The following is a 15430-nucleotide window of genomic DNA, read 5'->3' on the forward strand; positions in this document are numbered from 1 at the left end:
TACATAGACGAAGACAGAGGGTAAAAAAGTGGTTTCTCAGACATGTTACTATGATTTCCATTTCAAACCAGGGTTGAATTACCTCCTTTCAACTTGCTTTTTTCCCCTCTTCAAAAGTAACTTGAAATTGTTTGTTTAAGGACTGGAAATCTCTCCTGGCCCACTCACCAGCTGAAATTAAGTGGAAAGGCTCCTCAACAAGACTCAGCTGGCCTGCAAACCTGTCTGAGAATTTGTGAACTACATTTATGATGTTTCCTTCCTTTAGTTGAAAAAATGTTAGTATGTGTATACACTGCCTCATTTCTCTGAAGAAATGTGATATTGCTACCTTCAAAATGTGTTCCCTACATAGTACTGTACACAGTAATAGGAAAATACATGTAAGTTAGAGTAATAAGAAGCATGAAGGAAGCAGAAAGAAATGTGCATATCCAGACTCTGAATCTACTGATAAGAAGGAAAATTCTTCTGAGGTTTATCAAACTGCTATTGTCAATCTACTGAAATAATCTGAAATAAAGGGATCTATCCTGACCACACATTCTGTTCTCAATACACTCTTACAAAAAAACCCACCAAAATATCAAGTACTATGTAAGAAAACACAATCTATGGAAGTATACAGGGAGGGGTTTATGCACTCCACACAAACTCCTATTTATAACAAAGAGACTTAGTTGCACAGGCTGCAGAACCTGAGTTCCTTCAGGCCAAATGCAATCCTGACTTAAGGAACCTCCACTTTTCTCCTTGTATTGCTGCTGCTGCAATCTCTGAGAGTCCTTATCAAATCACTACCACTTAGCAAATACCAGAGTATATATTCTATACTCACACAGTTGAATTTTCCAAGAAGCCCTTTGTGGCTATTTCAACATGATTAACGTAGGGATCTGCTATCACTAGATCCAACTTCTTATCTCCATGCTTTTTCATGCTACTCAAGTGCCTAAGGACCTCTTGCCAGGGACTGAGGAATGGAAGTTTATCTCCCATAGCATCTTGCTAGAAAGCAACCTGCTAAGGTGGATTGCACAGCAGCTTACAAAGAAAGGCAGCACTCAGAAAGACTCTCCTTGCTATCTCAAAAGGTTTCAGTCCATCCCAGGAAAAATACTCTCTCCAGCTGCAGATATTATTAGGCAGCTCCTTTCCAGTTACTGTTCTCAACAAGATAAGCTGGCTATAGATTCCCAAACGTAGGAACAAATGAAAACTGTAAATGCCCTTGCAAGACCACCTGTAATGTTTCACTGGGTTTTGCCTAAAAGAAAAAAATGTGTGAAGTTTTTATGTCAATGGTTTAGCTACTCTGAATACATGAAAAATCTACTAGTTAACATCCTGCAAAAACATGTGGGTCGTGTAGAATTACACTTACTCTAATATCTAGAGATTGTCTAAGAGAAGTGGTTCATATGTTAAGGGATTAAAAAACTATTCTAAGTGCACTCAGAATTTATGATCTCATTCCCAGACCTATTGGCTAAAGTTGTCAGTCAACTCCCATAATCCACTGTTTCAGTAAAAGAATAGGTGAAGGGAAAGGAAAATTACAAAGACACAGAGAAGATGGAGATGACCTAACTCTGTATTGTTCACCTGTTTAAGAAGAGAGCAAAGCTTATTCCCTGCTGACATTCATCGGCTGAAAAATATTTCATTGTCCACACGAGACAAGCATTCACACACTTAATTTTTAGCATGTGCTTAACACTCATAGCCTTTTAAACTAAGAAAAAATATTAACTTGGAACTTAGTGCATTGCACATGCTGTTGTTTAACAGAGCAAGCTCACTGATTAAAAGGCAACCAAGGCAGTATGGCTTTTGTAAAGTCTTTTAACTGTGCAACTTCTAAAAAGGGTGTGACTTGCATCACACATTCAAGTTGAATTCACCTATTCTTCAAATCAACATGAATCTCTATGCGTAAAGCCAGCAGCTGACTCATAGTACAGCCCAACTCTCAAAATGACTACTCTGGTCTTCCTTCAACAATATCTCCTGTGTCACACTGCACTGAGAATCTGTTTTTTCACAGAAATTAGAAGAATGGACCTTTTAGTAGAAAAATATTAACATGGGAGTCCTAGGCTGCATTATACTTTCTAACTTTAGACAAACAGGCCTTCAGTTTAACTTTATTTCTACCACTATTTCCAAGCTAACAGAATTTTTTAATCTATTGATTGAAAGATACAGTAACATTCAACTTTAATCTGCTTAGTATTATAGGAAAATAATACATTTTCTGCACATAAGGAAATGCTTTCTAGTCAACATGAACCAACAGTTGACAAATCAAACTAAAAAATGTAAAAGCAATTAATTTTATTCTGTATGGCTTTTGTTCTGGTACCTAGGTAATTTAATAATTTGGTTCTTTCTTAAATGTCAAAAATAAAATAGTACAGCTACACTAAGAACATGCTGACATCTTTAATATAAAGGTAATAATTTAAAAATGTCTTCAAAGTTTCAGATGCTGTGAATGTTGAAGTAAATCAAATAAAAATAAACCCATAAATTGAAAATGTTAGGAGCTGTTTTTAAAGCACAATTTAAAGTAAATAATCAACATTTAAAGATGTGTTTGCATCTTCCAATAATGTGCAATTGCATATTTCTTTTCTTCCCCCTGAAACATGACTGCAGGTAAGTCTCTGTGGTCTCCTAAAAATAGACATGCAACAGCCTTGCCATACAGCTTAAAAAAATTACCATGTTTCCCAAAATGACACGTTAATTGCAAATTTGACACATTTCCTCCATATCCATTTTTTGTGCTCATCTGAGTAAAGATTTCTGGCTGGAATTTGCGTGATTCCCGTTTAAAATAAAACTCTGGAATTAACAGGTCTGCCCTATTCAATGTGGTTTTCAACTTCACCCTATCCAGGCTTCTTACATCTTCCTGCATACCCAAAGAAAATCGTACTACACTGGCTTTTCATTCAGACTTTGGTCACAAAAATTACTTTAACTATGTACAGCAACAGCATCTGAGTTGGTCAGCACTCTCTACCATTCATGTTGCAATTGAATACAGCTATAAAATATGAAGGAAAAAAATCTGAGGTCTTAATGCACATTTGTTTCATATTATTTTCTTATATATTTTAGTACGATATATGTGTTGCTGATTCTAAATATTTTTTTTGTTCTTCCATATTAGTCCTAATACTCTAAATAGTTTAAAAATAAATTCCTATCACTATCACTGAAGTGAAATATCATTTATTATATCATTTCTTATAATCACTGTCAAAACACAAGTCTAATACTATCTATTTTCCTATTAAAAAGACTACTTTTTTTTTAATAAAAGAAGAATTAAAAGTAAATTATTTGAAACATCTTAGCATTTTTATTCCTAGCCTTCCTGGTGAGGGAGGCAGAAGACAGGACTGTCTAATATGACCCTTACACACTACCATCTATTGCTGCTTAAACCTGTTGAACACACATATCATGCATTTTCCTTTTGGCATCCCCTGCCAGTGCTTTTGAAGTTCAATAGGAATGTCAGTGCTTGTGAGAACAACAGATGGATAATACTGTTTACAGTCGGGGAGGGATATTATTCAAACTTCATCACCTAGATTTGCCAAGAAACCTTAGCAATGCTGTGAAAATATCCCTGCTGCTTTATTCTGACCTCTACTTATGGAGGCTTTTTCTGAACTACGAGTTTACTTGGTGATGGCATTAAGAGATGACAGTGACTTAACAGAGTTAGCATCTCTTCCCAATTGTGTTCAAGAACATCTCTGTTTGATTTATTTCTTTGCATTTTTGCCCCCAAAATTCAATTTCACATTATTCTCCACCTGTGTTGGTGGAGTCTCTTTTTATTCTCTGTTTATAGGTTGTACTAACAAAGTATCAACACTGTATAAATACCCAATATCAACATAAGTGTTTGCATCATGGTACTGAGTTAATAAAAAATTAAAAACCCTTACTTTTTAAATATGCTGTCTAAAGTAACTCACTACTAATACACATTTCTTTCTGGAACCTATCAGTTGTCATCAACTCTGAACATAAGACTTTCAACTTAATTAATTACATTTGATGCTAGTTGAGGTAAAACTAGAAAAATTATTTCAGAGCACCAATCAGACTGTATAGTTTTTTCCATTAAGCTAATTTGAAACCAGAGCTCTAATGTAAGGTTGCATATTGCCCATGTGAACAAGCCCAAAACTGCTTTAATCCACTACATAAATAATGGTAGTGCTGACAAAGCCAAAGAGAACTCACCACTTGTCCATCCCTCCCTGGAACACCAGGTACTCCAATGGAACCCTGGAGGGAAACAGACACCAGCGTTTAGCAAATTAAACAGGTAATGAAATCTTTTATCTCGTAAAACAGTATTTAGAATTAATGGTGAATGCTTGCTTATTGTAGCTGCAATAAATTTTTCAAAAACTAATTTTTATCCAAGCTGAGCTCTCTTTTCAATTGAGATTAATTAGACATATTCTCATGTCGTACACGTTAATGACTCTGGTCTCTTCCAGAAACAAGCTTCAAGCTGATGGTTCCTCTGTAATGTTGTGGACGCTTCACAAGAAATGTAAAATTCAAAATACAACTCCTTTTTATGCTTTCGATAAATTTTGAGACTGATCCTATGCAATTGAATATAGCACCTCAACAAAACTATTAATGCTTCTACAGGGAACTTCAAGCTCAGTAACTGGTGGCACCAATCTATCCTAAGGCTTTTAAGAGATAATCTGCAGAGATTAAGCCTGACAGTGCAAATTATACAGATACACTTTTAAACTGCATCAGTACTATTGAAATTAAAATTTGCAAGTCAGCACAGGCCTAACACAAGGAGCAAAGAAGAAAAACAAAATAATGACATTGGCTTATAACATTGGAGGGATCTTGTTTACAAAGCTCTCAGTCTATGAGCTCCTGTGTGATGGAGAGTTTTTTTGAAGGACCTTGTGTGACTTGGTACAAAAATTCAGTGAAAACATGACACAGAAGGAAAGCAGGAAAACTGCATGTGCTTACACAGCATTCTCCTCTTTTTACACGAAAATGGTGCTGCTCAGTATGGAAAGTGAAAGCAATGGTGTATGGCATTTCCCCCTCTATTCATACTGGTTAGAGGTTTCACTAGAAATGGTTTGGTCAAAGGGCACCAACACCCAAAGGGAATGCATCGAAAATGGATGTACATGGCTGTCAATGAATACAGTTGGGAAATCCTGTGAAACAAGAAAAGGAATCAACTCATTAGGATCTCAAAAAACTTCCAACAGCTAGTAACAGAGCTTTAAATGAGTAAGAAATTATACGTTGCATCCTAGCATGTCTCCAAGACCCGGAATGCTCTCCCCTCTCTCCCAAAGCTTCCACTCTGGCATCCTTGTAGTCTCTTTTTGCTGGATTCTTTTAGGCACTGCAAAGGGGTCCTAGTGAACATTTTCAAATCTTTGTATAATTTTTCCAGAGAACTAGAAGGCAAAGCTCAGGAGGGCATTAAACCATCAGCCTAAATAAACCATCCTATTTATAACAGTTCCCCCTCTCAGTGACAGCTGATGATTTTCCTTATGAAACACAGGATGTTAGAAAATGTAAATAAAGCTGATTCTACTGAGCCAAGTAAAAGTTTACCAGGTATTCAAAAGCTCATCAGCACGTGGGTTTTGCTGATGCTGTACCTGCAAAATATCTTACTCACAGAGTATTATGGTATAATTTTATAATTGCAGCTTAGACATCAGTACAGCTTTAAGGTGCCACATTCTTGCATTGTCAAACATGAAAGGTAGTCCTCTCCTTCAGTCTGCAAACTGTGCAAAATCACAGCTGCCAAAATTCCACCAATTTGTATGCTTTGGGATTACATTTCTTTGTTTTGTTAAAAATGTTCCATTTTAACAGATACAAGCAAACCCTCAATCTAAAGAACATTATCCTTCTCACATGTCAATGTTCCTTATTCCTTTCCTCTTCTTTTTCCCTATACAAATTAAGCCCGTTTTATTAAGCATCTTTCATACAAGTTTTTAATCTTTTGAAATCAAGTTGAAAATTACTCGCCTTGGTGGTATGTGATATTTTGAGGATTGTTTAAATGGTGCAATTCCATAAATCCTAAACTCACTCCATCAAACTGAGGCAGTCAGCTTTAATGAGTGTAAATAATGCTGGAAGCGTTCCCAGGAAGTCAGGTCTCAGGTTACTGAAGGAACAGGAAGACACCAACAGACCACCTGACCACGGCCAACCAAGCACCATTTATCAGCAACACCTAGGTCCTTTGTTTCTGCTGGTCAATTCTTTAGTCATATGGCACTGATCTACTTGAGTAAGGGCATGCATTTAATCAGAAACTTTATCTCCCCACCTTTCACAATGTTTTAACTTCGGTTTCCTAATCGTACTAGTGCATGAAAAAGAAAATTATAGTGACCTTTTCACCTCAACGTTAAGCAGACAGATTGAAAACAGTCTGTTCTGCATTGCTTGAACTTCCTATGATGGGGGAAATGAGAAATCTGATGTATCGCATCATATAGCTGCATTTTGCTAAGGCAAAATTCAAAACCTAAACTAACTAATTCAACGCAGTGTACAGTAGCTAATCCCATTCACCTTTTCTGCTTTCAATTTGGCACTAAGAGGAATAATCACTTTCACAGTATTGTTGTTTATACTATACCTTTTGTCCTGGAGGCCCCTGAGGTCCCTGCAAATGGAAAACAATTCAATTAACGTCACAACTCCAGCCAATTTAAACTGAAATGACCAATTAAGACTTCCTTATTGTGTAAGCATTCTGATACTGGACTGAAACCAGCTGATGTTTTATACATCAGGAAAAGTAAAACTTTATGCTCAAAATGCACAATGAGCCTTTTTTGTTCACTTTTGGAACTGATCTACTAATTGCAATACTCAGTTTTTCCCCCTTCTAATCTCTTCTCTTCCATGACATCTGTTTCTTCTAGTACTAACAAACCTGTCAGCATTAAGATGACTGTGGCTTTTCTCTCTCTTATACCAGCTAACAGCCAGTTGTATGTAAACAAAGGAATACATCTGCTTGGTAGCATAAAGACAAGGTTTATGCAAACAAGAATTCTTAAGATAGAAGCATAAACCTCAAAATCTCCTCACCTTCCAGGTATCAGCACACACGACTGTTATACCCAACATGGGCTCTGTGCCCTCATTTGCAAGAGAAAAATCATTAAGAATTAACTTCAGAAATTATTAAGAATGCTCTTGGGAAGTAAAGAACCACCATTTTGTCTTCATGACCTGAGAAGGCAGGAAGAGATATCTCAATTCAGGAAAGCTGTAACTGCTTAATGTCATACAGGAACCAAAATCTTACTGATATTAACAGGATCGATTTCTCATCTGCTGTCTCTGAAGTACCCAGCTGGCCACAGTGAAGAGGAGAAGCAGCCAGAAAACAGATCAACTAGCCATGACTTTGACTCTTTGGCAGTCTGATTTGGTAACTGCCAGACCATGTCCACCATAGTTCTTAGGCACTTTTCCCCCCGTGTTCCTACTACGAGTGCTGGTTCTTTATCAAGCAAGGTGGCTTCTGAGTTCATGTGGGTGCAGAAAAAAACATGAAATCTGGAAAATCCAAATCCTTCTAATGTGAGAAAGAATATAAGTGGAATTGACTGATTTCAGAACCACAATTATTCAGAGAAACAAAAGGATTGTTACTTCAAAATGTACAGGGGATTTTATTCTTAAATGAGTGTGAACTTAGAATCTTCTACTGTTGATAGATGCAGGGCTTGTTGGAACATTGCTCTGATGCAATTTTAAACTGCTAGCAAGGAAAAGCTCCACTGGTGGTAATTCTGGGTCCTGTATCCACTGATGTGGACGAAAGCCTTGCAGTTTTAAACGTGGATTAATTTGTCTAAGGTTTGGCATCAAACTTTGCAAAAGCACAGATCAGTGTTGCTTCTTGAAACTTTTGCTTGATCGTCTTAACAGAATTAGGGTACTGAGAGCATCTCCTTTTGACTGCAGGGGCAGATTTTGATAGTGGAAAGCCACCTGTGAGATAAAGGGTGACAATTTTACTCCCTTGTCTTCAAAAGAAAGCAAAAGTACCCAGACACTCAGCACTGGTGAGAATCAGAGCAGTGACTATAGTGATCATCTGCTTTTTCAGATGGAAGAAAATCCTCCCAGCTCACCGTGTTCCACAAAATGTGTTGTTTAAATCAGAAAGTGCACAAGAAATGCACGAGAGGGAGAGTGACCTGCTGAGTAAGGAACCACAAATACAACAACTTATTCCACAGACTGTTTTTGCCTTCCTTTGAGTTCCAGACACCATCCTCTTCTTTTGTGAGAAAGACACGCATTTGTCCAGCATCTTAAAAACTACAAGAAATTAATGCTCAAATTAGAGCTTTCCTATGCCAACATTACCAAAATAGGCTCCACACGTCCACATCCTTGACATCAGTTGTCTGCTGACCTTTTGCACATTAACCAGCTACATCTAGGGGTTATTTCAGGTCCTAGGAAAAATCTCTCCATCAGTAGGACAACCTGAATACAGAAGAACTGAAGACTACCTTCATAGCTCATGCCAGCTACTTTTATGTCCAAGGAATGGATATTGCCTCTTCAGTTTCTAACTACTTGAAAAGCTAATAATAAAACCTTCTGAAGACACTTTGATACATTAAATTGCCTCTGGGGAGCCCTCACGAAGGTAAAAAGATAATTCAATTACTAATACTATCCCCCAAAGTAAACTGTTAAATGTGCTGTCCTGTTGAGAATTTTGTGCCTGGCACTTCCACCTGTCAGCCTGTGGGATGGATATAATTCAAGACATCGCAGATATCTCCAGGAAAAGTTCTTTTCCCGGAATTTCCACCTCATCCCTGATATCATTCCAGCTCCTCCAGATGAGTTACTGAATACGAAAATATCTATACAGTAGCATCATCTTGCTCTTATTGTGCTTTTAAAATAAATCATTTAGAGAAAAGAAGCAGCACATACTTATCAATAAATATTTTATGCAATTAACAGTTTTCCATTTCTGCTGTTTAAGCCTTTAATCAGTCTGGAAGTAGCTCTGGTATCTCACATCCATTGAGCTACCACGACACTTGATGACATGAATAGTCTTCAGTAGTACAGCCACCTTCAGAAACAGTATGCTCAGAAAACCAATTGCAAATAAAAGCTTATCTTAAGTGATACATTTCGCAGTTTACACAGGGTAACACATGCTTCTTATCTTTAGAATGTCCGGACTGCAAAACATAGCTGAATAGAAACACTTTTTTCTTGAAAGCATTGCTCCCTTTGAAAGCTTGTGAAAGAAGCTCAAAGCCATTGGAAAATTAATAGCTCATCCACTCCCATCCCTCCTCCACATAAAAAAAACTCCAACATGCAAAACGCTCCAGAATTGTGCCGATTTCTATGAGTTACCTACAATCTCTGAGCAAGGCACAGAATCACACTGGGAGAAAGAGAGGAACATGAAAGGATAATTAAAAAAAAAAATCAACAAAACCAAAACCAAAACCAAGACTTAAATTCATTTTGAGAGGTATAAATGATAGCTTTTAGAAGAATCTATATAGGAAATTCAATATGAACGTGTGGACTCTGATTATTCTACTGAATCGGGAAGCATGCAGTGTTGCCCACTTGATGAAGAGACAGTAAGACCAGCAATCAAAATCTCTATGTAGGTCTTGAGATGGGAGCAGAAGGCAAGGAATATGTGAAAGTTCCAAATAATTCCTTAGACTGCTTTGCTTTTTCTTTGCTTTTCTTGAACTGTTCTGTGTTCCGTAACAGCTGCAATAATATCCTAGCCCTGCTGTTTGCTTCAGCACAACCAAAGCGATGCTTTGCAAATGCAGACTCAGCTAAACTTCACTTTGGATAATTATCTGCCACTGAGTCCAGGTAGCCAATGCAGAGAGCTGCTACCACTGCTCCCCATCTCATTTCCCTCAAGCCCAAAGCCTCAGCTCTGCAGTGACCACACACATAAAAAGCATGCAGCAATCTTCACTAGTTGGAGGCTTCATCTACTACCACAGGTAACATATTCTCACTCGGTCTCTGTCACTGTCACCTGGGTATTGAAGGAAGCAAAACAAAAAGAAGCCTTTAAAACAAGAGCTATAGAATTCTTTCAACTCCTAACTACCCATATAGATTACATATATATATATAAAATTGATAAAAAACTCCTCCATAATATTCTATGCAGATTATGTTGATAGTAAATATTTGTCTTTTGCCTGTATCATTGGAAGATTCCAGAGTTTCCATTAAGGGATGCTTAGAATCAACTCCTAAACTATTGGCAATTGATGTTAAAAAGCTCATTTTATAAACAGCATCTAGGCTTAAAAAGTTCTAAAGGAAGTTCAAGAAAACTCTTCAGATGAAGTGACTGCTTCGTGTTTTTGAAGGTTATGGCACTTTTCTTTAAACTGACACATATTCACCAAGAAACTTCAACTGGGAGGGCTGAAAATTCTGGTTACAAGAGCTTTCCACAATAGGAGGATAACTAAATATAATGAATATAAAAAATAGTTCTCACTCAGATATCATGAACACTTCAGAAGAACCCTTTGCCATCATGTGGAATTGAGTAAAGTAGCATGGTAGCTATTACAAGTTATTGCAAGGGCTTCATTGAATTATGTTCTCATTCAAATAGCTCCACAGTATAAGGATGGAAAAAGAAGAAATTTAACTGCCATGTGTGTTTCTCTGAAGACACAGAATTATTTGATAATACTTAAGCACTGGGAAAACTGGGTAGCCGAGGGTAAAAAAATGTGTATAAAAGTCTTCTACGCAATTGTGTTTTTAAAAGGTAAAATTATTTCCACTATGAATGTCACTCTTCAATTACTACTTTTGGAAATTATTAGACCTCCAGATACTGTATCTGGTCAAATCTTTGCATCATAGAAATTACTGCATGAAGCTGGATACTCCAGTTGCATCTTGACAAATAACTACGTGGAATAAATTAAAAAACCCAAACAAACTGAAAAGACTGACCTAAATGTAGTTAGAACAAATTTTTGAGTCCAGAATTCTTCCTAGACCTCCTTTCTAAGGTTACAGTTATATTTTTCTTTTATGCTTAAGCTGTTCCTTGTGTTTTAGCAAGCTGCAAACCATGAAAATTCTACCCTTTAAAGGTTAAAGTTGCGGTTTCAAAGAGCAGTAATTCAGGGTGTGATACATAAGCAATTCTCTCAAGGTATTTTTGTGTTCAATTTCTAGGGACTCAATTTCTTAACATTTGAAGAAATGTATGAAATAAAAAGTTGGGGCATTTTGAATTTGCAGGTCTGGGACTGTTTTACAAGGTGTCAGAGTTCATGGACAGTGAGCACAAACACCAAATGAAAATGCCTAACACAAATAAAATGAAAAAGTGAATGGTTTTGTATACTGAATAAGTTAAACAGCAAAATAAGTCACAACACTGCAACATACTTGTACAACAACTCTTACTCCAAAGCCTTGCAAACAAAAAAAAACTCAACCAAAAACCAACAAAACAAACAAAAGAATTTTTTTAACTTCCATACTTTCTGTGTGAAGTAAAAGCACTTTGCAACTAGAAGGCCTGTAGGAAGCATTATGTCTATATTTCTATGAAACAAAAGAAGTTCCAAGACTGTTCCTGAGAACAGGTATTTCCCCTTTGCTGCCTGTAAGAATCATTAAGCACTTGGAATAGAATAATGGAATCACTTAAAATGGAAAAGACCTTTAAGACCATCAAGCCCTACTGCTAACCTAACACTGGTAAGTCCACCAGTAAACCATCTGTCACTGCCACATCTATGCACCTTCTAAGTATCTCCAGGAGCATTCAACTACTTCCTTGGGCAGCCTGGTCTAATGCTTGACAGCCCTTTCAATGAAGAAATTTTTCCCAATAGGCAATCTAAACCTCCAGTGCTGCAACTTGAGGCTGTTTCCTCTTGTCCTATCAAGCTTGTTACTTGGAGAATGGATCAAACCCCGCCTGGCTACAACCTCCTCTCAGGTAGTTGTAGACAACAAGAAGGTCCCCCCAAGTGTCCTTTTCTCCAGGATATACATCCCCTGCTCCCTCAGCCGCTCCTCACAAGACCTGTGCTCCAGACCCCTCAGCAGCTCCAGTGCCGTTCTCTGAACACTCTCCAGTGTGTCACTGTCTTTTCTGTATCGAGGGGCCCAGAGACAAACATAGGATTCGAGGGGTGGCCTCACCTGTGCTGAGTGCAGGGGGATAATCTCCTCCTTGTTCCCACAAACCAATTTCTTACCAGTCTAGAGGGAAACCTGAACTAGATGTACATGAAAAGGAAGTGCAGGTTTCATACAAAGAATTCATGTGCATTTCAGCACAGCCAGTGTTCTACCCACTGACTCTATATTTTTTGTGTAAAAGGAATACTACATAATTCTGAAAAGATGTATCTGCATGGCTGAGAAGTGTTTCATAATGATTGCAGTTTCTAGAGTATTACTACTGAAATGGGCAATGCTTTAGTATTGATGAATCACCTAGATATAAGAAGGTCCAGCTAAGAAAACAGATTAACTATGACGGAAAGTCTCTCATAACTTCTGATAAAGCAGTGTCCCCCTTACACGCTATGTACCTTAACTGATGAAAAGAGAAATAACACCTCTTAATTAGTGCTCAAAAAGAGCTTCTTATCTTCATTCTTTCAGTCACTGTTGTGGAAGTCATTACTGAAGTAGAGAGGTTACAAAATGCCAAAACCTACTTTTTCCTGAGATTTCCTGCAAGCTAAGCCCAGTGCAACTGTACTGGGGGAAAAAAGAATAGTTGCTGTGAAAGGCACAGGCTGAGAATTTCCACTTCATTCTGATAGGTCTCATAAACTTTTGCAGCTAAACAGCTTAAGAACAACACCTTATAAAATTCACTATGAACATGCTACCACATGCTAAACAAAGAAGGCGCCTACAGAACTCCGGCCATGGAAAACAAAATCACAATTAATAGCTTCCCAGAGGAGCTATGAAGATTCACAGCAGCTGAGAAGTTGGCCTTGACCATTGGCCTGAAAGGCTGAATTGAAACAAGTAGTACTTCCCAGACAGTTCTGCCTGGTCCCTGTGTGTTCACTTCGTTAATTTTAACCTAAGATGAAAAAATAATATTAATTAATTTCAAAGATGTGACATTTTGCAGACTTAACAGCAAGGTTATGTTTTTCCACTGTCTTTCACAAAAATGGCTATATCCTTTGGAAAAACATTCTCCTTATTCTGAATAACTAGTAAAAGTTTTATTTTCTTGAACAAATGCCCAGTATGACCATATAAGCACAAAAATACTAGTTTGGAAAACAATATATCTTAAAGCAGAGGGATTTTGCATTTGGGTTAATCATTATAATATAGATTTCTTTGCAAAAAGACACCTTTACCTGAGTTCTTTGGTAATTCTGGAGTGTTCTGCTCATGCAAAACATCTGTAAAATTACTTATCTTTGAAGCCAATTTTCGGGAATAAAATACTATATGGAGGTTTTCTTTCAGTGACATGAAGTGCTTGATTCATACACTGAACATGTTAATTTCCTTCTGAAAAAAGGAGCTGAAAACATAACAGATTTTGATATTCCAAATTTTTATTACTATGCACTAGTTTAAAATACTTTAAACATAAAAACATCAAAAATCTCACACATAAAAATAAGAAACAAAACCAACCCATGCACATTCTTTATCCTATTGCAGTTTATGAATTTCAATCTATCTGTGAATGCTGATCTATCAGTGTCAGCCTTTGATATTTTCTATCAGTGACTGAGCTCTCACGAATAGTCTGTAACCAGGAATCCTAGCTCTTAGGCAGAAAGGAATCACAAATTCATATCTTATTCCCTCTGAAAATGAGAAAATAAACCAGAAAAACTCTCGTATGGTATTCAAGAGTCCTTATCATCAAGAAATGCAGACAAATGGCATGGGAAGCAGGATGAAAAACTTTAACTGAAAAGGCTGAAAAGCTAAGGAAACTACTGGCCTTCTCTCTTGCACAGCATTCATTTTACTAGTTCCAGATAATATTTCAAAACTTAATCCCTTTGGTCACTCCATTGCTTGGCCTCCATTGGAATTCTCTTAATCCTTTCTGCACAGATTAATGATACCTTCAACCCTCATAGAAAGTAGATCTGCAGGGCTTTCAAGTGCCATAGAAACCAGACACAAATTGCAACTAACTAGTACATTCTTACTACTTCCCTTCTAACGTTAAAGATGCATGCTGTCACACCTTTATAATTTAAACCTAAGCCTCCATCTCACCTAAAAAGAAATTGAAATTGTTTGGCTCTAAGAGAAAACAGATTCTTCCTGACACAGCAACATATAGAGCCAAAAAAAAAAAAAAAAACCTTGCAAAGAGGTCTCCCAAACATCTCAACTGCAAGGATAAAAGAACAATAGAAGCACGCTGGCACTCTGACAATCTGGAGAGATTTTTAGCTGAGAATGAGACACCTCTGTAAGAAACAACCACATCTCCCACTTCCTAAATCCTTCCACTGCCATGCCATAACCTACATGTTCTTACACTAGAAATAGGAAAAACTATTCCCTGTATTGAAGGTTGAGCTCTCTCATGCCAAAGTAGAATTTGTCAAGAACTCAAACATTGTCATTCTCTGCATATGTTCCAAACAAACCTCTCCTGCCTGAGAAAGAGAAAGGTTATTACTGTCCTCTCTCACAACATCACATGAAACATTACTTTCTTTTTCTTTACTAACACAGGACTTAATTAAAAACAAAGAAGAACATGGTAGCAGAATTTCAGTTTGAACAAATTGCCATCTTCTCACTAGTCACTGGATTTCCTATTTCACTGAAAGGAGAACATGAACATTCACAGAATTCGAAATGCCTTAAAATTATTTCAATGTTCGGTAAATCAAGGCACGCGTTGCTTGAGTAGCTCAAAGGTTACTCAATGTGTTTATTAGACTTGTGGTATATTCTGAGGAACACGCTGAAAAACACTGTTATCTACTATTGTTACCATATCTTGTGCTCTTCAAGAAATTTATTCTACTTCTTGTAAGAAGGAAAAATAGAAAACTAAGACTCTAGGGATTTTTTCCACATCATCTGGTGCTCTTCTTGGCTGTATCCTGCCTCTGTCTTGGAGGAAGAATCAGAGTACATGCCATAGTATTTGCTTCTTACTGGAAAGGACCTTGGATATGTGGGCAAGTGGGAAACCACAGCATACTCTACACTCCAGCATGTTTGGGAGTTGGGACATTTGGGAGACAAGGACTGGTAGTACTTTTATGGGACCCATCGACTTCACGGTTTCTATTTCATTAGAAAAAAAAACCAGCAA

At 37.3% G+C, this 15430-nt stretch overlaps 1 protein-coding gene across 1 annotated transcript in view; it reads right to left on the reverse strand.

Moving 5' to 3' along the window:
- The window catches only part of COL25A1 (collagen type XXV alpha 1 chain), a 149046-nt gene that overhangs the window by 65625 nt on the left and 67991 nt on the right, over positions 1-15430 (reverse strand). The window contains exons 10-11 of the mRNA XM_027884736.1: positions 6704-6730; positions 4273-4317 (exon numbers count right to left, since the gene is read on the reverse strand). Coding sequence (XP_027740537.1) covers positions 4273-4317; positions 6704-6730 — 72 coding nt within the window. The remainder of the gene's footprint in view (positions 1-4272; positions 4318-6703; positions 6731-15430) is intronic.

The sequence above is a fragment of the Empidonax traillii genome, unplaced genomic scaffold, assembly GCF_003031625.1.
Source record: "Empidonax traillii isolate 1590-97213 ecotype Southwest subspecies unplaced genomic scaffold, ASM303162v1 scaffold154:size1206225, whole genome shotgun sequence".
NCBI lineage: Eukaryota > Metazoa > Chordata > Aves > Passeriformes > Tyrannidae > Empidonax > Empidonax traillii.